At 33.1% G+C, this 26780-nt stretch overlaps 3 protein-coding genes across 5 annotated transcripts; 1 reads left to right on the top strand and 2 right to left on the bottom strand.

Moving 5' to 3' along the window:
• Positions 1-757: 757 nt before the first annotated feature.
• LOC144558162 (uncharacterized) lies at positions 758-4341 on the bottom strand. 3 transcript variants are annotated; one of them, XM_078306921.1, is made up of 11 exons: positions 4080-4253; positions 3889-3986; positions 3700-3805; positions 2653-2751; positions 2453-2518; positions 2245-2361; positions 2078-2152; positions 1872-1974; positions 1730-1777; positions 1517-1638; positions 758-1035 (listed from the first exon to the last, which is right to left on the bottom strand). In XM_078306921.1, exons 1-11 carry the CDS (start codon positions 4140-4142, stop codon positions 931-933), a joined length of 1002 nt encoding a protein of 333 aa, XP_078163047.1. In that variant the 5' UTR covers positions 4143-4253; the 3' UTR covers positions 758-930. The 3 variants fall into 3 exon arrangements, with proteins under 3 accessions (XP_078163047.1, XP_078163049.1, XP_078163046.1); XM_078306923.1 differs by having other exon boundaries at positions 3889-3991; positions 4080-4242; XM_078306920.1 differs by lacking the exon at positions 3889-3986 and having other exon boundaries at positions 3700-3785; positions 4080-4341.
• Positions 4342-6921: 2580 nt separating this feature from the next.
• LOC144558811 (uncharacterized) lies at positions 6922-11052 on the bottom strand. Its single transcript, XM_078307686.1, has 4 exons — positions 10819-11052; positions 8156-8328; positions 7439-7612; positions 6922-7174 (listed from the first exon to the last, which is right to left on the bottom strand). Exons 1-4 carry the CDS (start codon positions 10982-10984, stop codon positions 7088-7090), a joined length of 600 nt encoding a protein of 199 aa, XP_078163812.1. The 5' UTR covers positions 10985-11052; the 3' UTR covers positions 6922-7087.
• Positions 11053-19175: 8123 nt separating this feature from the next.
• On the top strand, positions 19176-24950 carry LOC144558157 (PX domain-containing protein EREX-like). The gene is made up of 10 exons (XM_078306905.1): positions 19176-19522; positions 19797-19922; positions 20071-20169; positions 20265-20357; positions 21168-21276; positions 21643-22160; positions 22466-22630; positions 23135-23377; positions 23719-23937; positions 24467-24950. The coding sequence occupies exons 1-10, from the start codon at positions 19436-19438 to the stop codon at positions 24758-24760; spliced, it is 1953 nt and encodes a 650-aa protein (XP_078163031.1). The 5' UTR covers positions 19176-19435; the 3' UTR covers positions 24761-24950.
• The last annotated feature ends 1830 nt before the right edge of the window (positions 24951-26780 follow it).

The following is a 26780-nucleotide window of genomic DNA, read 5'->3' as shown; positions in this document are numbered from 1 at the left end:
TTTTCTTTTGTTTTTTTTTTCCCTGGGGGATGGAACACCATAACCCGTCTGGTTTTTGTCATTTTTTTTTGCGCGAATTTGATTAAGAAGTCCATTAGGGGATTAAACCCGGACGGGATAATTAGACCCATTCGGTGGACGGGTTAACAAAACCCGTTCTACCCATATTTCGAAAAAATCCAAAAATAATCCCGTATTTCGATATTTTATTTATTTTATTTCTATTAATAAAAAATTCGGAGGCTTTGGATGATTTCGTCCAATAATGATGTGACACGTGGTATAATCTAAGAAGTACGGCTCTTTTGACGCATTTTCTTTTATCTTTCTTTTGTTGGATCATCAGTTTTCTAGAGTGATATCTGTTGTGGGCTTGTGGCCATATTCGAAAGTGAGCTATGATACTATGTAAAGCACACATTGATCCATGTTATGAATCCGAATTTTTATTTTTAAAATCTAAACTGTTTATTTCTTTATAATTATGTATTTGGAGAATGAATATTACATTTTTTTTTTAGAAAATTTACCAATTCTTTTTTAGATATCTAGAAAATAATTTAATATAGAGATTTTGGGCCATCTAAAATTAATGATTTTCTATCTACTTTAAAAAATAATTAAATGGTCTAAAAAAATGTAAATATGACCTTCAAATACATGACAATCATAATCATGTTAAACAATTTAAATTGACTATTTGACCTTATAAATAAAATAAAATACGGATCTATACTACGGCTGATGTGCGCTAGCATAGCATAGTATCGTAGCCTCACTCCATATTAAATTGTCTAATGTTGTCACGTAGTCAAAATATGTTGCTAGTCACTTGCAATAGAAAACTTGCTATTAAATCTACAATATACACATACGGTTAGTTCCATGAGTGTTATTTTTGGACCATATACAATTGTAAAATGTGAGTCATCATTGTGTGGGTCCGCCTTGAAGTGCTTGCACAATTTCTTCTGTTCTTGACTGGATGCCTTTTAGGTACTCCACAAGAACACGCTGCTCGTAGGACCCACCTTCCTGTCAACAGTGACAATTTCTTTAGGCTCATTTTTTAACAAGGGCATAGTTCCTTTAACAAGATGCCAACTCTAAATTTTTCCAATTTAATATGGTTCTTTTGCAACTTCAATCAATAATTTTATCTTAGTTGTTAAAGATAACTGGTACATCTTTATGTAAGCAACCAGGAAGGAACATTGCCTTGTTTGAGATGGTTCCAAATAGTGCCATTTGTTACAACAATTTTGCACCTAATTCAAAATGTCATTTTCCTAAGCACAGAGTGTAAGAAACAAAGACAGGAGGATTACGACCTTGGACTACAAATTTGAAAGGGAATTGGTTCAGTTCATATGAAAAAAGGGATGGCAAGTTAGTAATTTTCTGCTACACAGAAACCTATGATTTGCAAATTGAGTGAACAATGGGTCAGATTTGCAAAGATATTTTTTTATCATAAGAGCTAAAAGAAGGTTATTCCTAATCAGTAAATCTTAACTGTTCGAATTAAGATTCTCTCAATTCTTTTTTTAATGGCAGCATACAAATCTTCAGGTTTGATTTCTCCTTTTCCAATTGTCAACCCATCAATCAATAATTTGTTCCAGTTACTCTCAGGAGCTGCATTTACATTAACAAACATAAAAGATGATCTTAAAAAATCTTTCATGCAAGCTAAAAGAAGTCAAAGACTAACACTTGGTAGTCTTACCTTCAATTATAGATTCAAGGAACTTCTCTCTCGGAATAACTTCTCCACCTGAAATAATTGGAGAATTTAAAGATTGTGACACTAAAATTGAACTTCAAAGTAGAAAAAAAAATGCTACAATTTGAAAAAAAAATTAAAGCACCTTTATAAGCATAGCTACGCTTCCTTAGAACCTTGGAAGCGTATAATTGCAACACTTTTTGTAGCATTGCTTGTAGCCCAGGCTTGTCTCCATCTTCTTTCGCCTAAATTACTCAATTTTGTAGTGACTGTCAACATTCATTTTCTATGTGGTTTTTCAAGTTTTAATGGTGTCAATTCCTTTGATACATTTTGAAGAATACTAACTTGTCGTAACTGTGCATTAACCTCGGACAGAAAACCTTCATCAAGGTGGCCTTCTTGCTCTCTTGTTGATAGTTCCTATGAGAAAACAGATGAAGAAATAAATTATCACCACCAAACTAAAACAAAGATCTTTTTTGAAAAAAATAAAAAATAAACATTGGACTTACCTCTTCCATTAACTTGAGCACCTCAGGATCTCTAGGGGGCCATGAAATCTCTTTATGCTCATCCATAACAGGGTTCAAAATTGCTTTTAAGACATCAGTTGAGGTCTCTATTTTTTCCTAGAAAAAGATAAGATGTGCAGATATCAAACAACTAGTGTAACAACAACAAATAAGATAATCAATGAAAAAATTGCATAAAAAATCATACTTCTGTCTTGTGAACAAGGCGGTCAACAATGCTCATAACACAGGCAGCTAATTCTTCATAATCTTTCTATACAATCAACAAATATTATCAATCCATAAAGGTGCCTGTTGCATCGCATTTTAAATCAAACCAACAAAAGAAATTTAACAATGAAACAAAAATAAAATTAACAAACTAAAACATATAAATTGGAACGGTACTTTATCATCTTCTGATTCGCATGTGTCAGTTCGAGTCGCAAGTCGAATCCAGAACCCTGTGTCTAATGAAAGCACATTTTCAACCACGACTTGCTCGAGCTACTTAAGCAAAGACAAAATGTTTTAATTAATCCCCAATCTAATCAATCAGGCACAACTACTGCTAACACATCAATTAATCACCGATCATTTTTAACCCAAAATTACTGCTGGCTTTCACCTCAGCACTATGCCAGCCAAGAAAAAGGTAAATGCTAATCAATTAAGCCGATCAACTGTACAATTAATCCTCAATCAACTGTCGATTTTTCCACCAATTTAAACAATTTAACCTCAGTTTACCCCAACCGGGGGATCTAGTAATATTGGAATACAACTCTGGTCTTAGACGTATAAAAATACTTTATTCTATCATTGAAGTGATATAATAAAGTTTTTTTATGCAACTAAGATCGAGGTTAAACCAACAACTATTCATGATTCCATATTCCATATGGAATCAATTATATAATTTTCGAAAATATAGGAGAATCATAAGATGACCTTGTTTTATATTCCACTCTCACGGTTATTCATTAGTTTTTTAAGATTTACTAATGAAGTGTAAGAATTTTTTACGATAAAAAACCAAATTTTTCTATCTTTTTTTTTCTTTTTCTTGGATGATTTTTCCGATCAGGAAAAATCAAAAAATTATGATAATGCTAGTTAAATTATTTCAATCTAGTTTTAGTATACACAAAAAGTTGATTCCTATCTTTGGACCATTGGAGATGCGGTTACTTCACTGGTTTGTACAACTATTCTTTTTTTACTAATGACTACTATCCCAGATACATCATGGCACGGGATTCTTTGGACTACAAGATCAAACCAAATTATAGAACAGGACCTCATAAATAACGTTCAACAAATTGGGATTCATTTAGCAACAGATTTTTTTCCTCCCTTTGAACTCATTTCTATAATTCTTTTAGTTTCCTTGATACAATTTTAAGCCAAAAATTTAAATTGTGGTAAACTAACAACATAATAAAATTTACAAACCTCACGAGGATTAGAATCTCTCATTGTGTCAATTAGTCGGTCCACCTCGACAGTTTTTATAAACGCCTTTTCAGCATCTTTATTTACTGCACATAATGCAGTTCTCCTGTTAAATTAATTCTGGTCATTTTCCAACACCTCAATATTCTTAAATCATGCTTTGACATTCAAGGAACAAAAAGATCCAACCTCATTTGCCTCTGATTGGAACAGACGAGAGACTGCCCACAATTTCCGAATTTTTCCTTTGGTTGAATCAAACTCTCCCAGGACCAGGTACCAAAACCCTACTCTACCATGAATTCAACTATCGTTACAAAACAAATTACAAAAAGAAAAAAAATATATATTAATAATTTCGATATGAGATTAGAGAGTACCAGCTGAGTACAGTGCAGCCGGGATTTGATGGGGACAGAGGCCGTGGCGTTTATCGTCGCCATTTCGACCTCCCTCTTTCTTACTCACACACTCTTTCTCAATATCTGTGGCGCCACACAGGCGGGAGATATCTCTAGGAGAGAGTGCTGGTTGGAGATGGTGCACGTGTACCGTGGTCTTCTCGTCTGGGCCTGATTGATTAAGAGGCCTTTTAAAACAAAACCCTACAGGAATTTTGAAGCCCATGGGTCATTAGGCAGCGAAAGTACCGAGTAGGTAACTGACGGACTACAAAAGTCGTCAAAAGTACAAAATTTCTGACAACGGAGAGGACAGCAGCGAAAATTGCAAACCAAACGAGCAAGAGGCAGGATTTCATGGATCTCGCCGAAGAAAGAGCAGGGGAAGCTCCTGTGCGGCGTGTAGTCAGCGAGAAAGGGAAGGAGCGGCACAGGGTCAGCCCTCAGCCAATCGAAAGAAAGGTGCGGACCCGACCAAGTCTTCCAATTTGGTTAACCCAAATTTTCATTTGAACGGTTGGAATCAATCAAATTTCAAATGAGTCTAATACTCTAATTCAATAAATCTAAAGGATATGCTTTGTTTTAAATTACACTATATATAATCATGACTTTGGAGTTCGTGTCAATTCTATTTGAAATGGTTGAGATATTTCAGAAATTTTACACGGTGCTGATTTGAACTATTTAGCAAAACAATCAGTTTTTCTTTAATCAAGCACAAATCAATAGTATTATAGTAAATTTTAATACGAAATTTTGGATGTTAGCTGCGGCTATTTCTAAATTCAATTATAGTCTCATTTAGTTGATCTATGATCCATTTTGCTTATAAAATCTGAATCGGAGGTTCATAATATTTTTGTAATGTCGTACGAATATTATGAAGTGTTTATAATTTAATTTTAGAATCCGAACTCAATGTTAGTATATATATGTATATATAGAATCCAGCTAATGTCACAACGTTATAATTTCAATCTAAGTTATAACGAGTCAGTTTTTGAGATTTCAAAGTCCAAATAACCGATCCGAACCGTTCATCTTGTTTTCCATATTAATATGTGCTTATATCTCTATGTTGTTATATGAATACTTTACATTGCATATTTTTTTATATGTCAGTACTTCGATATGAATACTTCATTTTTTCATTAATTAGATATGTAAATATCAGCATTTATATATGAATACTTCATACGATTGTATATGAATACTTTCAAATAATAAGTATTATTTTATATAGTTAACAATATAGAAATACATAATCAGTTAGATATGAATACTTCCGATATGTAAACAATATATGAATACTTCCTTTGTTAGTTATGAAATTTCATGTATATTGACTAAATATGAATAATTAACTACTTAGAGATGAATACTTCATGTGTATATAAATACTTTATTGGTTATATGCAAATATATGAATATTTCATGAGATAGATATGAATACTACCTACACATCATGTTATAAATACTTCCATAATTGAATATGAATACTTAATGTTTATTGACAATATATGAATATTTCATGAGATAGATATGAATGTTTCATATGTATTATCAATATGTGAATACTTCATTTATATTGACTATTTATTCCTATTATTGCTAATTTTTAACATATTAACTATTCATATATCATTAGTTAGAAATGAATATTTCATAGATCAGTATGCATATATGTAGAAGTATTCATATCTGTAGAAGTATTTCATATATGTAGAAGTATTCATATATTTAGATATGGATGTAGGGTTTAGTAGCATATTGTAGATCAGTATGTTGAAATGTATATTTTGCGAGTTAGACATGAATACTTGATTTTAGGGTTAATTTCCTACATATCTTTCAAGGCATCTCTAATTTCTTATTTACCCCCTCAAGTTTTTAATATATCTTATTTGTCCCTTAACTCTTGCAATAATTTCTTATTTACCTATCACTTAATCAATTATAAATTATCTCTAGTGAAATTATAAAAATCTTGATTAAATTTTGATTAAAATTGTAAAAGACAAAATTGTCCTTCTTCTTTTCTTTCTTTTCTAGTGACATCAATGTCAGAACAACCCCAATATCTTAGTGTATAGATTCAAAGTTTCTCACTGAGCGAGGAGTTGGAAGAATTGAGCACCAATGGTGTGTTGGTCTCTAGTGTATAGAATCAATGTTAGAACAACCCCAAATTCTTTTCAATTGTTGGTCTTTAAAAAAATGAGCTGGTTCAGAGAATTATCCAACGACATCCATGGTCTTTCAATTGTTGGTCTTTAAAGAAATACATACTAGTCAATAATTAAAAAAAAAAAAACAATATTAATTGCATTGATTGTGCTGCGTCGTTTTACTTTAATAACAAATTAATTACATGTTAATTTATCATTACCTCTAGTCTAGCTAAACTATATCAAAAATTATAATGCAGGATCCATTTCTCCATGTCTCTTAGAGGATTGTGCTCACTGAGCATTCACAATCACTAATACAATTCTCAGTAATAGCAACGGTAGCACTTGCTATTTGCAAGCGTAGGAAGGGTAAGTGCTTGCAAATATATATGTAATGGCTAATGTCTCCTATTGATCCTCACAATTAATTAATTTTTTGAAAAGTAGCTAGGAACCTTGCAATTGATTGAGAGAGACAATTAAGGATGTTCAAGCAGTTGCTAAAAGTATTCATTACCATGTGTCATTTTATTTTGCACACTCGAAAAGCTTTCTTTTGAATCAAATCAGGCAGCTGCCAGCTGTTTTACTAATGAATAAAAAGAGGAATAGGATACAAAAGTCTTCCCTACCCCTACCCCCACCCCTTTTGTTTGCTATTTTTGTATACAATAAACTATTAGGAGAGAATATTTTTGTATCCATTAACCATACCAGACAGACATAATCCTACAGGCCAACTGAAATCCAATTACTTCATACTCCTTGTGAAAACCATAAATAAATAGCACATTTGCATGGCTTAAGCAAACTTCAAAATATGTCACGGTTGAAATGACCATGTATTGCACCATTTCGTTGAGCATGCTTTAGATGCATCGCCAGAGCATAGTTATTCATCTACATGGAAAATTAAACAAATTCAACGCTAATAAGTATGACATGAACAGAACAGAACAGGTACTACAGTACTAGTTGCTGGCATTCCTCAAATTTTGCTTAAAATTAACTCGAGCTTGCTCATTAGTCATTACCTTCTATAAATGGTATAGTGCAATTATAATCCAGACAGACAAGATCAACTAAGTATATATAAGGAGCCTAACACACACATATTTTCCAAATAAAATGAATATGCAGCAAGTATTGTATAAGAATGAGCACCTCTAGTGTCCTTATCTTCTCCTGATATTGTGATAATGTCTGTTTTAAGCCATCTGACTCCTTCACTTTGTCCCCATATTCTTTTAGGCGTTCATGTTGTATGGCAACAGCTCTTTTCAGAATACCATTTTCATGAAGTAAAGAATCCAATTGTTCTTTCAACCTGTTATGCTCCTGTCAGAAAATAATGAACTGATTAGTTGACAAATATAACCATAAGAATCTTTGAAGACTCATTCTAAAACAACTACCAACGTTCCATCTTTTATTATTTTCCGTACTTTTTAATAAACCTTTTTAGCTAAAAATTAAGCTTTTAAAAATCATTTAACGGTATTTAACAGCAGGGTGATATTTAACAGTTTAATTGTTTTAAATGCTTAAGCATGCCATTTAATGGTGTGCATGCTTAGAGGATTTTAATGCTAGAGAGTCCATAAAGCGATTAAAACAGTGTAAAAGCAAGTTCAATTGTGTTTCTTACATGATCTATTTCGTCTATAATTCCTTTACACAACTTCTTAACTCATCCAATTTAAGTCAAAAAGGGATATTTAGGCACACCTATTAGTCAAAACCGTTATTCTACATGTATAATACTGCTGAATGTTATGTACCAAAGCTAAAATCTGTGTAAACATATTCTCATTTTGTTTCCATCAATACTCAATTAATATAACTTGCATCAGAATTTGAATTAGATGAAAATCGTGCTACCTCTTGAAATGTCTTTGTTGCCTCTGATGCATTGCGTTCTGTTACAGATTTCTCAAACATCTCTAGCAATCTGAAAGCGCGATTTTTTGCATCATTTATATCAGATGCTCTCATCATGTCCTTCACAAAAACCTCTACCCATTGCTCACCATCAGCTGGGAAGTTATCAAGAACTGCAAAAAAACATATAACTTTATTATATACCAATAACCAAAAGTATTATGAAATGATATCAATACCATTATCAATGAACTATAATAGCAACAACAATTAAAAGACAGCAACAGAATAACATAGCCTTGTCTCTTACTAAGGTAAATAAAAAAATACAGAAAATTGACAGAACAACCAATCAATGCCAGAAAAGTTTGTACCAATTGCCAAATTCAAAAGCCTTGGATCTAAGTTCTACAGATAAAATCAACTATGAAATAGAACTTGCAAGTCGAACAATAAAAGGAATAAGGCTGGTGCTATGGACAGAGAATTGCACTACAAACATACCAAACATTTTAGTTAAACAAATTTGTCCTTAAAAGTGTCACCAGTGGTAATCACTGCTGGCTCAGGTTTCATATATTTCATCCTATCAAAATCAATTTTGTCCCTGAGTGTATCATAGAATTCGAAAAAAATAAAACATCAAATTAAGTGATTAAGTTCATAAAATATTGGGTCTAAGAAGATTATTAAGTTGTTAGTTAGAATGTAACTATGCAATAGGACTTTATATGCATATCCTGCTCAGATTTAAAATATTAGGGCTATACTGGTATGTGCATAAATTAACTAGATATGGAAAAAGTAGGAGCTTCTAATGAGATCTTCCTATCATATTCAACAACAACCACAACCAAGTCTTTAGTCCCAAACAAGTTGGGGTAGGCTAAATGAAACCCAATTGTAGCAAATGTTCAACAATTAGTTAATCTAGCAAATGTTTGTCAACCCCAATATAGCAAGAACTCTAAAGAGAGTTTCTACAAGATTTCTTTCTTGGATTTACTTAGCCCAGCAAGGAATATATTGGATAGACTACAATGTTCAGCAAAACTAGATCTTAGAGCTAGTAACTTCATCATCAAGCAGGACATGAAGAATTTTATTAGTCCAAAAACAGAGAAAAAATGAACCAGAAGGAAGAAATTTTGCATGATCTGTTGGAGTAGAAATTATGACACTCAATTTCTGAAGGACAGATGATTGACTGAAGCAATACAACAAACTTTAAATGAACATTGTCAGTTTAGGAATTAATCTCGTTACAACTCTTGGCCTGTTTCTAGGATAATATTGAATATGATCTGTTGTACTAAACTTAGCAGCACGATTTTGCAAGAAATCTTCCATCAGCTATCAGATGTTCCAAACAGATAGCTACAATTACTTGCATGTACAAGGCAAAATTAATTCATAAAAAAATAATAGATTCCCTGCCCTGATGTATGTAGCTATAGCAGCAGTTACGAATAAATTAATTGAATAATTCAAGGATGAACTCCGCCTGTGTAGTACACAGCTTGTCCCAAGCCAGGGAAAAAGGAGGAGGGTTCATGATAGGCTTGGGCCAGCGGTAAAAAAAACAGCCTCTTTATGGAAATGAAACCCTCACGAATTGGGTAGGAGTAGTACTAGGATAGGTGACCTCCTGGGACGTCCCTCTGTTGCTGATTCTGATTGGGTTTCATTTGTAGCCTACCTCAATTTATTTGGAAATAATAGTGAAGAAGAAGAAGAAGAAGAATTGAAGGATGATTTTCCTTCTGGGTATACCCCTATGTGGACAATTGTAGTATTTAAGTAGCTCATAGCATCAAATCAGAAGCATTCAGCTATTTAAACTATCTTATTATTTTTGATTTATTACTTACCAAGTTCACATTTGCATTCAAAACGCTACATTTAATTAGCTAAGGGCCTTTGTGTGTGGACATTTGGATTATTAAATTGGAAATATTACATATGATGTTATTCTACAAAAACAAAAATGTGATGATTACACAATTAGTGCAAACTTTGGATGACTGGTTTACTATATGTAATGAATAAGTATTCCAAAAAAAATAAAATAAAAAGATCTTGAAAATATCTTTAAAGGGTTTAAAATGAATTAAAAAATAAAACATTGAACCCAAATGATATAAGGTTATGTGTGCATTGGTGGGTATATAGTATAGATAGATAGTCTAACTAGTATCCAATTATGTGCAATTTATGTAATGGATTGAGGGGATCCTTTAAATTGAGGACCTTAAAAAGTTGAAACTGGTAAAAGAATAAGAATAGTAAGACATGCACGAAATGTCATAATTTTTCATGGGCAGGATATCCGTACTGCCTGCAGAGTTGGATTTCTTTAGTGATGATGGATCCTAAACCATAGAAAGTGGGTTTGGTAACAAGGACTTGTGCTACTAATAAGTTTCTGAAACCATTTATTTATAACTTGGTACAGTTGTTGTGGTTGCGTCTCCTAGAAAAAAAACCATTTATTTATAACTTGGTACAGTTGTTGTGGTTGCGTCTCCTAGAAAAAAAACCATTTATTTATAACTTGGTACAGTTGTTGTGGTTGCGTCTCCTAGAAAAAAAACCATTTATTTATAACTTGGTACAGTTGTTGTGGTTGCGTCTCCTAGAAAAAAAACCATTTATAACAGTACCTTCAGGTGAATAATCGGGAACCGACGGATTGGAAATGGAGGGAGGCGGCGGCGGCGGCGGCGAAAAGAGGCGAACTCCACGTCGCATCCGTTTGGAGATGAAACGGTCGTTATCGGCGAGAAAGGCCGAGGCATCCCTCTTGCGCGACTCTGTTAGCGCCGACATGAGAGAGGTTTTATGAAATTGAAATTTGAAAGAGGTTTGGGTTTGGATTTTGGAGTCTTGGACGAGGGTCGAAGATAGATAGATATTAGATAGGGAGGGTTTAAATAAATAAATATAAAAGGCCTAAGGCTCAGCCGACAACAGAACAGAACAGAAACAGACCACCGCTCATCGGGATTTGCTGTGGCACCTACAATTTAGACATAGGGGATTCATTCGTGTCAACTTAAAACTCATTTATTCACGCATATACAATCACATTACTAATAAATAAAATAAATATACAATCAATTCCAACTAAATTATTTTTTATAAAGAAAATTTCAAAATACAAATATCTTTTCATACAAATTTGAACAAGTGAATACTAGACAAAGAACAAGCAAAAAGAAGAATTAATATTTGAAACAGAAACATAGAGTTCATTTTAACATACCTAACATGCGGACCATGTAGTATCACAAATAGGAACATAAGTCAATGCAAATTGTAAAAAATAAATAAAAAGAAACACATATAGCATAGTGGTCAGCAATAACGCATAGCGCGCAGTGGTTATAACGATAGTTATTACAGCCATAGCAGTCGTAGCTGAATTAGCGGATTTTTATCTCATTGCGTAGTGATAGGGTGAAAATCAATGCTAATAATATTTATAATCCTAATTTCTACTTATTGTCGATTCACAAGCGCATGAATCTACCGTGTAGTATAGATTGGGGTATCGATCCACAGGAATGGTATATTAAGCAAGTACCCGTTGAGTGCTTTTTAATGTTCAGTTGCATTAAGATTAATGATAAGTCCCAATTACTAATATCTCACGATGTCAATAATCAAGATTACCCCACTACTAGTCATGGAATGCGACATTCGTCTACTAAACCATGTTCTAATAGGTCCCTTAACTATGGTTCGAATACAAGCGGTCAACTGGTCAGTCTATTCTACTTGTACTTAGGATAACTTATGTTCTTCGGATATTGGTTAAAATTAGGTATGAATGGATTGCGCACTCCATTAATACGAGGTCGCTTTAATCACACAATAAACAAGATCACAAGGCATAAAATCTCAGTAAAAATTCATATCATAGTGCAAAGATAATGATAAATGAACAACTAGATTAAACTCATAAGAATTCAAGATTACATGTCTTCACCCTAGAATAGGGTTGCTTAGCCGCTCATGGCGGGTTCAACAACAAAATGAACAAAATACATAAAGAAGGAGAGCAATTAAGAGAGATGGAGGGAGAACACCTATGCTGCCCTTTATCTCATGCATGCCATCTTCACGCCTTGTTCCTTCCTCATCTTCTAGTAGAGACCTTGTTATTCCGTAGTGATTTCCTTGTGCATAGCCTCCATTAGAGTGAAACCCTAGTTCTAAGTGCTCTCAAATGTATATTATCTTCTGTGATATGTCCAGAGTACCTCCTCTCTTTCCCAGGCGTCCATTTGCTTAAATAGGCATTGATTGAGAAGTTAGATTTGTAACTGTTGTTCTGGCAGTTTCTGTGTGCGGATGTCGGAATAGCATGCGGTTTGGCTAAGATCCACACAGACGACATAACCGTCTGCGATAGCGCTGTGCGGTTCATCTGAGATCCGTGCGGTAGTGCTTCTGGGTAGCATGCGGATGACGGCATCCGTGCGCTTGAGGCTGAGGTGTCAGAATTGCGTGTTTTATGCCTGTTTTCGCTCCAAAATCATTGAAAATCTACAATTCTCTAAAATCAAGTGAAATAATAAAAATTAATCTGATTCTCTAAAAAATAAGCAATTGTAACTCGATAAATGGCAATAATATATGCTAAATGATAGGAAAAATCATGACAAATTTGACCCATATCACGTAGCATTTAGGATCTGAAAAAGCTATAGGAACATAAGCCCACGTAAATTGCAAAAAATAAATAAAAGAAATCCACGTAGCATAGCGGTCAACAATAGCGCGTAGCGGTAATAGCAATAAGCTATTACAGCCATAGCAATCGTAGCTGAATTAGCGGATTTTTATCCTATTGTGTAGCATTTAGGATCTGAAAAAGCTATAGCACAACTATAGTACATAACTTCGAAATTTTTTTAGCTACCACTCTAATAAATCAGAATTAAACAAACACCACTCATTCCTTCACATTTCAGTTTTGACCACCCACGCATAGCCAGTTTTTGGTTCCTTCACATTTCAGTTCTGACCACCCACGCATAGCCAGTTTTTGGTGCGCGGATTGGGTATGCGCACCAAATTGATTTTTTTTTGGTGCACACCCTCAGTATGCGCACCAAATAATTTTTTTCCTTTTTTTTAGTTTTGTTCTAAATTGTTTGAAACTTTTTTTTGAGTAAAGGTTGGAGGTCAACCCACCCAACTATTTAATACATTTGTAATACAACAAATTATTTCCCCCATCTGGGTTTAGAACCCACGACCTCTCACATAGAGACCATGTGCCTTTGCCACTAGACCAAAGGCTAGTTCTTAAATTGTTTGAAACTTTTGGACAAGTTTTTTTTTCCCTGTTCTACGTATAGTTTGTACTTTGTAGTATAAAACGTTGATCAAATTGCGGATATAATTTGTAGCAATTTGCGCACCAACTTAGTACAAAATGCTACTCAGATTGCGCGTATAATTTGTTGTAGTAATTTTTAGTTCAAATTTAGTCCAAACTTTTATTTGTTAAATAAGTGCATTTTATTTTCTACAATTTCACCATCAAATTTTATGTGTACGTATAATTCTAAATACCACATAACAAAATAGAATATAACATAAAAAAAGAGGAGGGTTCAAATGCCTCCATGTTTTTGTGTCTCCATCATGCCTCCATCTCTCTCCATCATTTTCAAAGTTCAAACAGTCGATCCGAACCGCTCAACCTAACCTCCATACTAAAATATGTTTGGAGACCAAATTTTATATTTTTAGGAATTTTTTTACTATTTTTTTAGATAGGTACAAAATCAGTAAATCTGAACCATCTAAAAACAATATTTTTGTACCTATCTAAAAAAATAGTAAAAAAATTCCTAAAAATATAAAATTTGGTCTCCAAACATATTTTAGTATGGAGGTTAGGTTGAGCGGTTCGGATCGACTGTTTGAACTTTGAAAATGATGGAGAAAGATGGAGGCACAAAAACATGGAGGCATTTGAACCCTCCTCAAAAAAAAATTAGATCAAAAATTTCAAATAATTTAGAACAAAACTAAAAAAAAAATTTATGTGCACATACTGAGGATGCGCACCAAAAAAATAATAAAAAAATCAGATGCGCACCAAAAAAATAATAAAAAAATCAATTTGGTGCACATACCGAGTCTATTCACCAAAAAATTTGGTGCACAAATTGAATATGCGTGGGTGGTAAAAATATAATTGAAATGCGAAGAAATGGGTGGTGTTTGTTTAATTCTGATTAATTGAGGTACTAACTAAAAAAAATTGATACATAACTCTAGCCAACTATTTAGAACATTTATTTTTATAGACACTGAATTGAATTTAGTACTTCTAAAATTAATCTGGGCCGTATATTTATATATGTTTTTTTTGGTGTATGGGGGATATGGACTGCCACAGAGCTGAGGATACTTTACGAATCAAGTTTATGTCAAAGTTGCTTTTTTACATACTTGATCATTGCATTTGCTCTTTTGAAACAATCAAAATCAAATATCCAACAGCAAGTTATTTGGGTTTTACTTTCAAAAACAACATTGGATAAATTATTAAATAGAGGAGGCTTCAAATGCCTTCATTTTTTGTGTCTCCACTGTGTCTCTATCTTTTAAAACTTTAATAACTCAAAATTTAGAAGTTAAAAGTCAAAATAAAACCGTTAGATGTGATCTATGTTATTTTCTCTCTGTGCTTATAAAAAATTATGACATTTTAATTTTGTTTTTATATGAATCAATAAGTTGAAAAATCAACGTCTAGAAATTATTCACATTAGTACTTTTTTTTACAAGCTCTTGATGACAACCAAAATAAAATTGAAATGTCATATTTTTTTTACACGTGCATAGATAAAGTGATGTATATCATATCCAACGGTTTTATTTTGACTTTTAAGTTTTAAATTATTAAAATTTTAAAAAATAGAGACATGATAGAGGTACAAAAAATAGAGGCATTTGAACCCTGATTATTGTCATATTACAACAAAAAATGGAGGCATTTGAATCATGATTATTGTCGAATTATTGTTGGATTACAAAAAATAGAGGTACGATGGAGACACAAAAAATAGAGGCATTACAACATAATTAATTAATAACTAGTATCGTGCTCGTGCGTTGCAACGGAAATATATTATAAGATTGAATAGAATATAAAGAGACCTTTTTATTTGACATTCACACAAAATTAAGAAAACATATATTTAAATAAAAATAAAAGACACAAATGAGAAAAAAATAGATATCCAAATAATAAATACAATAAAAGAAACAACAGCAAATGAAAAAAAAGGATCAAATATAATATAAAAAAAATTCTTAAAGTATAACTGTGATTTAATATCTAATTTTCTCCACAAGCAAAACATGTTATTAAACGATTTAGATAAGAAATAATATGCAAATAAACAAAATTGAGAAATATATGATTAAATGATTCAAATAAGGATTTTCTCTACATATATATTTAAATCGGAAAGATATAATTGTTTCCATCAGTACAAGATCTGTTATTCATCTATTCATAAAGATACAGTAGTCCTAAATAAAATCCAAAAAGATATAACAGTTTTCATTTTCATTGTCAAAACTATGGAGGAAAATGAGAAATGAAATGAAGAAAACAAAAAAATAAGGAAATAATTTAATTATAGGAATTGGAGATAGTTGTAAAGAGAAATAAGAAAATGGATTGCTAGAAATTTTAATTGTGACAAACTATGTAGCAGTTCTTGTGGTGAGCTTGGCTTTAACTAAATTTAGACTTCTACACATAAAATAAATGTATTTAATCAAAAGAAGATAGATTATGTGATTGAAGGGCTGATATTCAATTTGAAAGTTCATCTTTCAATCCAGCCATTGGCAGATCAGAACAACTACGTGCATAACATAATAATGGAGATATATATATATTTATATATATATATATATATATACACACACACACACACACACACACACACACTAATATCGTGCCCGTGCGTTGCAACGAAAATATATTATAAGATTGAATATAATATAAAGAGACTTTTTTGTTTGACATTCACACAAAATTAAGAAAAAAATATATTAAAATAAAAATAAAAGACACAAATGAGAAAAAAAATAGATATCCAAGTAATAAATAACAACAAAAGAAACAACAACATATGGACAAAAAAAGATCAAATATAATATGAAATATTTTTTGTAGTATCATTGCGATTTAATATCTAATTTTCTCCACAAGCAAGACATGTTATTAAATAATTTAGAGGAGAAATAATATATAAATAAATAAAATTGAGAAAGATATAATTATATAATTCAAATAAGTATTTTCTCTACATATATATTCAGATCAAAAATATATGATTGTTCCATCAACACAAGATTTGCTATTCATCTATTCACAAATATACAGTAGTCCTAAATAAAATCCGGAAAGATATGATAGTTTCTATTTTTATTGTCAAAACTATGGAGGAAGAGGAGAAATGAAACGGAGGAAACATATAAATAAGGAAATAATTTAATTGCAGGAATTGGAGATAGTTGTAAAGAGAAATAAGGAAACAAATCGCTAGGGATTTATTCAATTTTAATAGTAACAAACTATGTAGCAATTTCTGTGGCGAGTTTGTTTTTAACTAAATTTAGACTTCTATACATAAAATAGATGTATTTAATCAAAAGAAGATAGATTATGTGATTGAATGGAGATTATTCAATTTGAAAGTTCATCTTTTAATCTCAGCCGTTGGCGGATTATGACAACTACGTGCATAATATAAGAATGGAGATTAGCCTTATTATTGTTGGAAGTTTGTTCGAGATTATATAAATAGAATATTTTATTGGGATCGACTAACAGTCCCCTATCTGTCCCCCCGCACTAAAAGACAAAAAAATAGTTAAAACGTGCTAACTACCACCAAAGAGCAAGATTAATACTATTTTATTAATAGTCAAAACGTATAGTATTCATACCTACAAATTTATACTATTCATACTTATTATCAGAACCATTCATCATATGTAAACACAAGCTGGAGGGGACCAGTAACGACCAGGGGGACAGCTGACGTCTTGTGACAGCCTGGATTGGGGACCGCAATCGTCTGAAAGCGACATTTGCCAAAATTGGGGACCACTACAGGGAATCTATATATTATTCATATCTAAATAAAGAAGTATTCATATCTAAACAAATGAAGTATTCATACTGACGATTACGAAGTATTCATACATGTTTGAAATAATTTATGCAATTCAAAATTCAAAGTCAGATTCATCTCTCTCACCCCATCTCTTCCAAGAAGTATTCATACATGTTCGAAATAATTTATACAATTCAAAAGTCATTGTCAAATTCATCTCTCTCACCCACCTCTTCCAAGAAGTATTCATATCTAACATGAAGTATGCATATCTAACAAATGAAGTATTCATATCTAACTAATGAAGTACTCAATATCTAACAAATGAAATATTCATATATATAACTATTCATATCTAACTAATGAAGTATTCACACATGACACTAACAATATTCACATCTGACACTAATAATATTCTCACCTGCCCAGATTGGGACCAATAAATATTCTCAATAGACTAGTATGCATATCTAAAACAATGAAGTATTCATATCTAACTAAAGAATTATTCATATTGACGATTACGAAGTATTCATACATGTTCGAAATAATTTATATAATTCAAAGTCAGATTCATCTCTCTCATTCCACCCCTTCCAAGAAGTATTCATATGTAACATGAAGTATGCATATCTAACAACTGGAGTATTCACATCTAACTAATAAAGTATTCATATGTTGCACTGTGACAACCTTCGCTGGGCTAGCATGGACCCCCTCCAATGGTGCACCACGCTCTTCCTGCCGAATCTTGACGGTGAACCATGCTCTCCTCGCCGGATTTCGACGGTGCACCACGCTCTCCTCGCCGGATCTCGACGGTGCACCACGCTCTCCTCGCCGGATCTCGACGGTGCACCACGCTCTCCTCGCCGGATCTCGACGGTGCACCACGCTCGCCTTGCCGGATCTTGACTGCCATCACAACTATCGGCATGGGTAGATGGTGGCGAGCAGTAGAGGAGAAGAACAGGGTGAGTTTTGAGTTATGTTGAATTTTTTTTTTCTTTCTAGGAGAAAATTGAAAAGGATAGATTTTGACCACGTGAGGGAACAAAAAAGAAAGGTTGTTAGGGGGACAGATTCAAGGGAGACAACATCTTTACTCTATTTTATTATCCACGACCACAATATAAATTTTGCTAGTTAGAGTGACTATTTAATAACAATTATGACAGCAAAGATGATAGTCATATAATAATGTCTCTTGTTACGTTATTCATTAATCACCATAGTGACAAATGAATTATTCGGGTTCGGTTTGGTGAGATCAAAAATTCGTGATTTGGGTATAATTCGGGAATGATTCGGAATTATCCGGATCAGAAATCTCAGTCCTGCAAGGGAGCAAAAAAAAAAAAAAAAAAAAAAAAATAATTGTTCTTGGAAAATTCAAGAAAAATTCGTGAATAATTCGTAAAATTCAGGAAAAGTTCGTAAAATTCGGGAATTATTCGGGTTTAATTCGGTCAAAGTTCGGTCAACCGAATAATTCGGCGTTCGGTTCGGCATCACCTCAAAAAAGAATTAAACGGATATAATTCGGGTATAATTCGGTATCTTGTCACTATGGTAATCACTAATCAGTACCTAGACCCGTCGCACAAAATTCTCATAGGCAAATGGCACAGAAACTGCGTTTACTTGTTAGAGCTAGCATCCTCTGAGGTAATAGAATATTTGCCTTCACATCTGGACCGTGCGATTAGAATCCGGGCCGGATGTGGAATGCACCGGGCACTTTAATATAGATCTGACGGTCTCGATAAAAACTCAAAATTTATGTTACCTCAGGTGATATTGATTCTGCTTGTTACCACTTTGCTTTACCATTCTCGTCTCTGTGTTTCCAAGATTTCGCTTTTCCGTTTTCTTTGCCATGTGGTGTGGACAACAATATAGACTCGAGTAATATAGAGAGAGAGAGAGAGAGAGAGAGAGAGAGCAGAGACGGAGACGGAGACGAAGGGTTGACAGTTAGGTCGGTGGAGCTCATCAAAGAATTCTCATCGGTCGGGTTGCTAGATTCGATTCGTTTCTCCAATTTTTTCCTTCAATTACTCGGCGATCGAATCTCCATCTCTTCTTCTCCAGTTGATCTCCGATTGAGTCGGCGATGCCAAGGAGCCCACCAAAGCATCGCCACGATGGCACCTCGCCTTTGCCACTCGGCATGGACTGGAGTCCACCGCCCAAAAGATGGGTATGTATGTAAAACTCTACCAATCTCAATTAGCCCAATTACCGAGGTGAACCACTTGGTCTGGTAATAAGTCCGGATCTTGCTTAAACTGCCAATTTCATCTTCTCTCTCTTCTCTTGCTTGGCTTCTACTGATCATGAGCTTCACTGAGCTGTACCTAATTGCTAAATTTTGATCATGTTTTGCGTTAGGACATGAACATCCTATTTGGGTGTTGTTCCAGTAACCGTGAGCTATCAGCTGTTGCTTGTTTCATTCTGTGTTTGGTGTGTAGGAAGGAAGAAACACAATATGGCCTCATAATCACCAGACAGGGTGGAGCTATTGTGTCATGATCCCCTCATGGAATGTTCAAGCAGATCCAGGAGTATCTCATGACACCTTCTTGAAATCTGTTGTGGTAATTACTACTTTCTCTGCATTATCATATGTGAATCCCTTAATGAATACCTAATTGCTAAATCCTGGACTTCTATATTTTTTAATTCTAAGTTGTACATGCTGTTCTGACCTCAGCAGATCTAACTAGGGTTTGGCATAAATGACAGTTTTACAGGATACACGTCGGGATACAGTCGCCAGAAGGGGTCAGCTCAAGTCATGGTGTACTTAAAAGATTTAGTGACTTCCTGAATTTGCATGCTTCTGTAAGTCTATTTTTTTTTCTTGTTTTAGGTACTATAATTTTTTCTTTCCTTTGCTTAGTTGATTCAAATTGAGTGGCTATTTTATTCAATTGTAGCTTAAAAAGACATTTCCGAAGAAGGATATACCCCCAGCCCCACCAAAGCATGCCTTGCTGCGAATAAATTCAAGTAGGCAGCTCTTAGAAGAGGTAATTTTAACAACTGAAGCACAATGATAGGCCACATTTTTCTATTGAGCACTAATTCAAGAACCATTGTTGTTCGCTGGGTTACCATAATATGGTACGGAGGGTCTATTCTCTGTATTGGTACAATTGTTCTGAAAGAAGCAGCATGAATGTATTCTTAATGGCAAAATTAGTGATCCAAACTTTATTTAGCTTTATATTATAAGCTTAATAATCAAAACGTTTTTCAATTTCTTATACCATCCAATTCTAAATCCATCTGTTTGTTTTTCACATATTTTATAAATAGCAGCTCAAAACCTCCAAAAAATTAACTTTGATTGACAATAAATGCACATTTTGACATCCGAATGTGAGAAAATATGCAGTAACTTTCAGAAATCCGTATTTCATTACGAAAGGACATATTTTGTTTCAACCCAATTGTTATAACTCTCACTACCCCGACTATTTCTTGTTAAATAGTGGTGCCGCACCACATTCCAGAAATGCTATGTAAAAGTTTGATTTGTGCTTACGGAGAGAAAGAAATTACTAACGTTGGGAAAAGAATAGTCAATACCTGACGAAATGTACTTATACCGTGAGGCTTTTACTATGCTAATGATTGGTTGCAAATTGCAAATATCTTCAACTTGTGGAGCTAATTGAAAAAGTATATAAATGTTTAGAGTTATTTTGATAGGCTGCAATATTGGTTGTTATTTTCCACGAAAAAAATTCTTCTGATATTTTACTGTAAGAATTTTAGTAAACAAGTATCTCTTAGTATTGAATTGAGAATTCTCAAATTCAATAGTATTATTGCAGAGAAGGCGCAGCTTAGAAGAGTGGATGGGAAGGGTTCTTTCTGACATTGATGTGTCGAGAAGTGCACTTATTGCGGCCTTTCTTGAACTTGAAGCAGCCGTCAGATCATGTAAACATTATATAAATATCAAAAACATTTTATGCATACCTGAATTTAGTGCTAATCAGGTTACTGTCAATTCTTGTGAGCCTTTAACATATTCCAAGTAAACCAACAGTAACAATTTTTTTAGCAGTACCTTCAGATTTTTATTCATTGCTTACCATTTGTTCAGCTGATTTTGATTTATGTGCAATCTAAGGTTCAACAGCGAGCTTAAAAATCTCTCTTATTTGTTAAATTAATATTTATGTTCAATCTGGGTTCCAGGTTGAGCTTAAAAATCTCTCTTAAAAGTTCCTTTTTATTTTTTTTTATCTTTTTATATTCTGTATTTGTCTTCAAGAAATTTATCTCATTATTCTTCCTGTCCAGCCTTCCAGGAATGGAATCAGAGTAACTCTGATGTAATAGCGGGCCCCAGCTCCAGTGTCACTTATGCCGACTTCCCTAGGCTTGATTCAACCTCTCAGTCAGTTGCATCAGATCTTGGCAGTGACTTTGCATTTGATGAATCTACTGACACTGGTGACTCAAACATTAATCAAAGCACCAAACAAAACACTACCATGACCCACTTAAGAAAAGCCTCTTCCGAGAGTATAGGAAGTGATGCGAGTTCTTTGAGGGGGAGTGAGGTTGCATCAATTGCAGGACATCTTAGCAATTCCATCTTAGATGGATCTGTTGATAACGACTTGTCAAATTTTATGGATAATTTATGTGAATCCCTTAATGATGCACAAGTTGTTTTGCCAATGGATGAAAAGAATAAGCTGGTTAGGTTTCTTTTGACGCTGCAAAGGAGGGTTGTAACAGCAAAGACCGATATGGAGGATTTAATAGCAAGGCTGAATCAGGAAACAGCAGTTAAAGAGTACCTTAATACAAAAGTATGTTTCTCTGTCACATCATTGTGTTCTTCATTTGCAAAATTAGGGTAGACTGTGGTCTGTTTAATCATTTTTGTGGTTGTTGCGAGGTCTGATGATGGTATGAAATAATAGCAAAATCAATGATATGAACATTTGTGAAAAAGTGCTTTGGTTCTGTCAGTATCTTTGATTATTGCTTTTATCTGATTTTATTAATTTGCTTGGAAAAGGAGGATCTTAATTTTGATGAATTTCAATTTAGTGGTATTTTCTCTTATGATAACATTTATTAATTTAGTAACTCAATTTTTTTTTTTACCCAGGTGAAGGATCTAGAGGTAGAACTGGAGGTGACAAAGCAGAAGACCAAAGAAACCTTGGAACAGGCAATAATGCTAGAAAGAGAGAGAGTCACACAAATGCAATGGGACATGGATGAACTTAGAAGAAAGTGCTCTGAGATGGAGTCAAAACTCAAGTTTGAACAAGTTGGGTATTCTTTTTTTTAAGTATTTTGTTTCTAGAATGGCAATGTCCTTTATATGCCGAGTTAGTAATCAGTGCATCACTCAATTTTGTATTTGAAAAAAAAAATCTAAAACTAACATTTTAAGTTGTGAACTGAATGTTCTGATTTAAAATAAAAAAAAAGGTTCCAACTGAATGTGAAATTTTAGTTGCAAACTACTGCTTAACTTCAATGCATTTGATTGGTGGGAAGAAGGCCCTTAATTTTTATCTTTAGCAATATATTCTTTCCTAAAATTTTGTATTTTGTGATGATAATTTTGTTGCTTTAATTGTGGGGTGCTGCTAAGCTTTTTCATGTTTAATTGGCTGTTTAATTAATATGTTTACACGCGAGTGTTACTTGACTTCTTTCATATTACTTGCTTAGACCACCTTATGATTGAACCATAGAAATTTAAGAAAAATGAGTGGCTTGCTTTGGAGCAATTCCATTTAACCACCATTTGACTTTCTACTGTCAGAATGAGAAAACTCGTGCTGAATCAGAAAAAACGAGTGCGAGTGATGAAAAGGATTTGCTTGTCCAAGATTTAGAGTCTAAACAAGAAGAACTCAACATTGTGAGAAGGCATCTAGAGGAAGTAGAGAAGAAATCAAAATCAGACATAAAGGTGCTTGTGAAGGAAGTGAAAACTCTCAGGAGTTCTCAAGCAGAGCTGAAGAAAATGGCAAATCGATACTCTGAAGAAAAGACCGAATTGCAGGTAACTGATATTTTGTGCAATTGCAGATGTCTAAAATCAGATATTTCATTATTTCAACAAGAAAGAATGCTGGGTGTTTGGCATCTTTGGTTTTTTATATTTATAATAGAGACAGTTTAGAATGATTTTACTTGCATGTGCATTCAGAATCCGGTTGCCTGATTAAATTTTTATTTGATTATCTCAGAAGCAAGGTAAGTGAAATAATAGGTGCTATTTACTGCTATCTTACGATGATTTGTTCTATCAGAGATTTAGTACTTCTGTTTATTAAATTATTTATGTAATTTATTGTCCTAAACTCTAATATAGTTAGCTTATTGATTTTTTGTTCGAAACAGAGAGCTCTTCAAATTGAGAGGCAGAGATGGAAAGACACAAATTTGTCCCGAGAGAAGCTTCTTCATGAATGCAAAATCCTTCGGGATAGGCTGCAGGAATGTGGTGTTAACCTATTCTCTGAAGACGAAGATAAATTAATCATAGAGAATTCTTCGGTTGGTGATGCTTTGGATCTCTTGGCTACTTCAGATAATAGGATTGGCCTTCTCCTTGCTGAGGTATTAATATTTGTGAAAAAAGGGCAGGCCTTTATGAGCAATAAGTCTAGTATTAATCTGTATGTTCTGGTACTGAATCTCACTGATTGATGCTCATATCTAGAAAAAAAATTAAAATTATTCTCCTCTATAAAGTTTTCTGAACAAATACAAGGCTTTATTTTATGAATACTTGCAGCATACTAGAAAACAGTGAAATATGTATTACTCTGCTAGCAACATCTCATCCTCTAAAGCACAAAAGCGTGATATCTTTTCTCATCTTTTTGTGAGAATACCCAGCTTACCCATCTTTTTGTGTAGGATTGGGTAAAGATGGTAAGGTTATGTAGTGTTTTATGGCACATAGTATATATATTTTTCGTTTTTCATGATTATTTGTACGTATATTGACATATTTTAGTGTTGCAGATGAAAGTTACCCTTAAATCTATGAGTTGAGATTTAATTGTTTATCACCTAGTAGTCGCTACCTGGATTTCAAAAAAAAAAAAGAGATTTAATTATTTTTTTTCCCCTTGTCTATTAGGCACAGTTATTGGCAAGAGAGGATGAACCGACAATTTCTGGCACTGACTCCAATTTAAGCACTAAATCAGCTGCACTTTTTAATACAGATTCTACGAATGGAGAAAACGTTACTATATCAGAGGAAGATATAAGAAAAGCTCTTACCGATTTATTTATAGACAATGCACAGTTGAGAAAGGAACTCAACTCTGTAACTAGATGTGCTTTACGATTGGTTTCAAAATCTGATAGAGAAGAAGCCGAAGAGGTGCCTTTGAGGAAAACCGTCTTGGACCGCTTCTTGAGTTCTTAGAGATAAATTAATAAATTATACCTGATGTACATTCTTGATTGATGGGGGCAAATCTACTTTTGGAAAGAAAAAAAAATCATATATAACCCTGTATTTATAGTTTTTTTTGTTATTTTTTTCTTCTTCTACAGATAAATTGAGTTGCATGAGAACATTTCAGTTAAAAGAGTATTTGGCCTTTGCATTTAGTGACCCAAAAGTTCATAAATTGCACCAATGAGAGAAGAATTTCGGTTCTAAATTTGGATTGAAAGCAAGAAAGCAAGCAAGCAAGCAAACAGTAATTTTCAGGTCCTTGATAATGAAACTAGAAATGTGGAAATTATATGCTGCTGCTGGGCCATTATATAGTTAGCATATAAACAAGAAACAATTATCTATGTACATATGCCATGATCTTCTAATAAGTCAACCAAAATGTTGTTTTCAAAAGTATTTGTCGTCAATTTGAGTCATTATCGTGTAAAAATTCTGATTAAATTACTGGAACTCGGCCCGAGTAAAGAGAATATCATTTAATCCGATTGAAGCGATTTGGAATTAGTAAATGAGAATAGAAAAAAAAAATAGTGGTTATTTATATTAGTGTGAAAATGGTGCTATTTAGATTAGTAAAAATATTGTTTGAATTGTAATATTTAAAATAGTGAATAGTTGTAACCAAAAGAGAATAGTATTAACAAGGTACTAATTAAGAGGAAAGAAAGACAAGTGGGGTCTCAAACGAATTGTCACAATTGAAGATGATAGAAGTGGCGTCAACTTTGTCATTTCAAATGAGAAAACATTTTTATTTTCTCTCTTCGAATAGTAGTTATTCCAACGTTTACAAAGAATAGTAAATAGCAGCTGTTTTATCTATTATGAATAGCAAAAATGTTATTTGGATACAATTATTGTTCTGAATAGCCTCTATTCTAAAATAGTTTCTATTCTTAACACAATTATGATAATAAGTCATGTTTGATTGGGATGTAAGAGGTGGAGAAATTTTTTTACATCACACTTAATTAAATTATCAAATGAGAAGTAAAATATAAGAATTAAGATGGAACAAATTCGGAGTAAGTTATTCCATACTTACTATGTCCGTAGGGCCAACCCTCATAGATCGAGATTTATTTTTCAACAATTTATTCTTCTAGGCAGATTAATTTTAACAATAATTTAATCTGCCAAACAAAATGTAAAAGATGAGAAGTAAAACTAAATAAGCGAACTTAATGTTTCTTTAATTAAATTTAAATAGCAATCAAATGAAATTATAAAAAATAAATCCAATGCAAACCACAGGATACCACTAAAGCGGAATCGAATTCCATGAGCACTACTCGGTGTTACTTCCATACTTTCAAATCCTTTTATCTTGTTTATTGATTGTGTGAAAAAAAAAATCTTTTAGCTCGAATTTGTAAACCTCCACCCCCATATACATCAATTACCAAAATTTTTATTAATACCCTAAAAAAAATTTAATGAATATACCCTTGATTTTTTTTTTTTAAAAAAATACCCTCACCGCCCCTATGGGGAGCGGCCCACTCTGACTGCCCCTCACAGGGGCGGTCAACCTTTTATTTTTTATTTTTTTTACTCCGAGATATCTTAATATTTTCATTTAAATAATTTTATGGAGTTTTAATTTTCTTATTTAGAGTGTATGTCAAAAAAAGACATTTGATGTATTGATAAGTGATGTCGTAACTCTTTATAACTTTGACTTGATTTGTCAGTTTGATATCACAAGTCTAAAGATAACACTAATTAAGGACTTGGCCTTGATTATTAATAATTTATTTTATTCAAATACACATAAGGAAATATGGTTATATTGCCTCAATGATGTCAACTTTTTTTTTTTAGATCTTAATATTTTCATTTAAATAATTTTTAGAACAAGATTATGAAATCATAAATATAATCATCATTTTTTTTAATTCCAAACAAGATGTTTTCGATAATTTTTGAATCATAAATATAACCATAATTCATGGAAAACATAAAAAAAAAGTTTAGAACA

The sequence above is a fragment of the Carex rostrata genome, chromosome 8 (genome assembly GCF_964058835.1).
Source record: "Carex rostrata chromosome 8, lpCarRost1.2, whole genome shotgun sequence".
In the NCBI taxonomy this organism is placed as follows: Eukaryota; Viridiplantae; Streptophyta; class Magnoliopsida; order Poales; family Cyperaceae; genus Carex; species Carex rostrata.
Note: the sequence above shows the minus strand (reverse complement) of the source record. Positions and strands in the feature narration are given on the sequence as shown.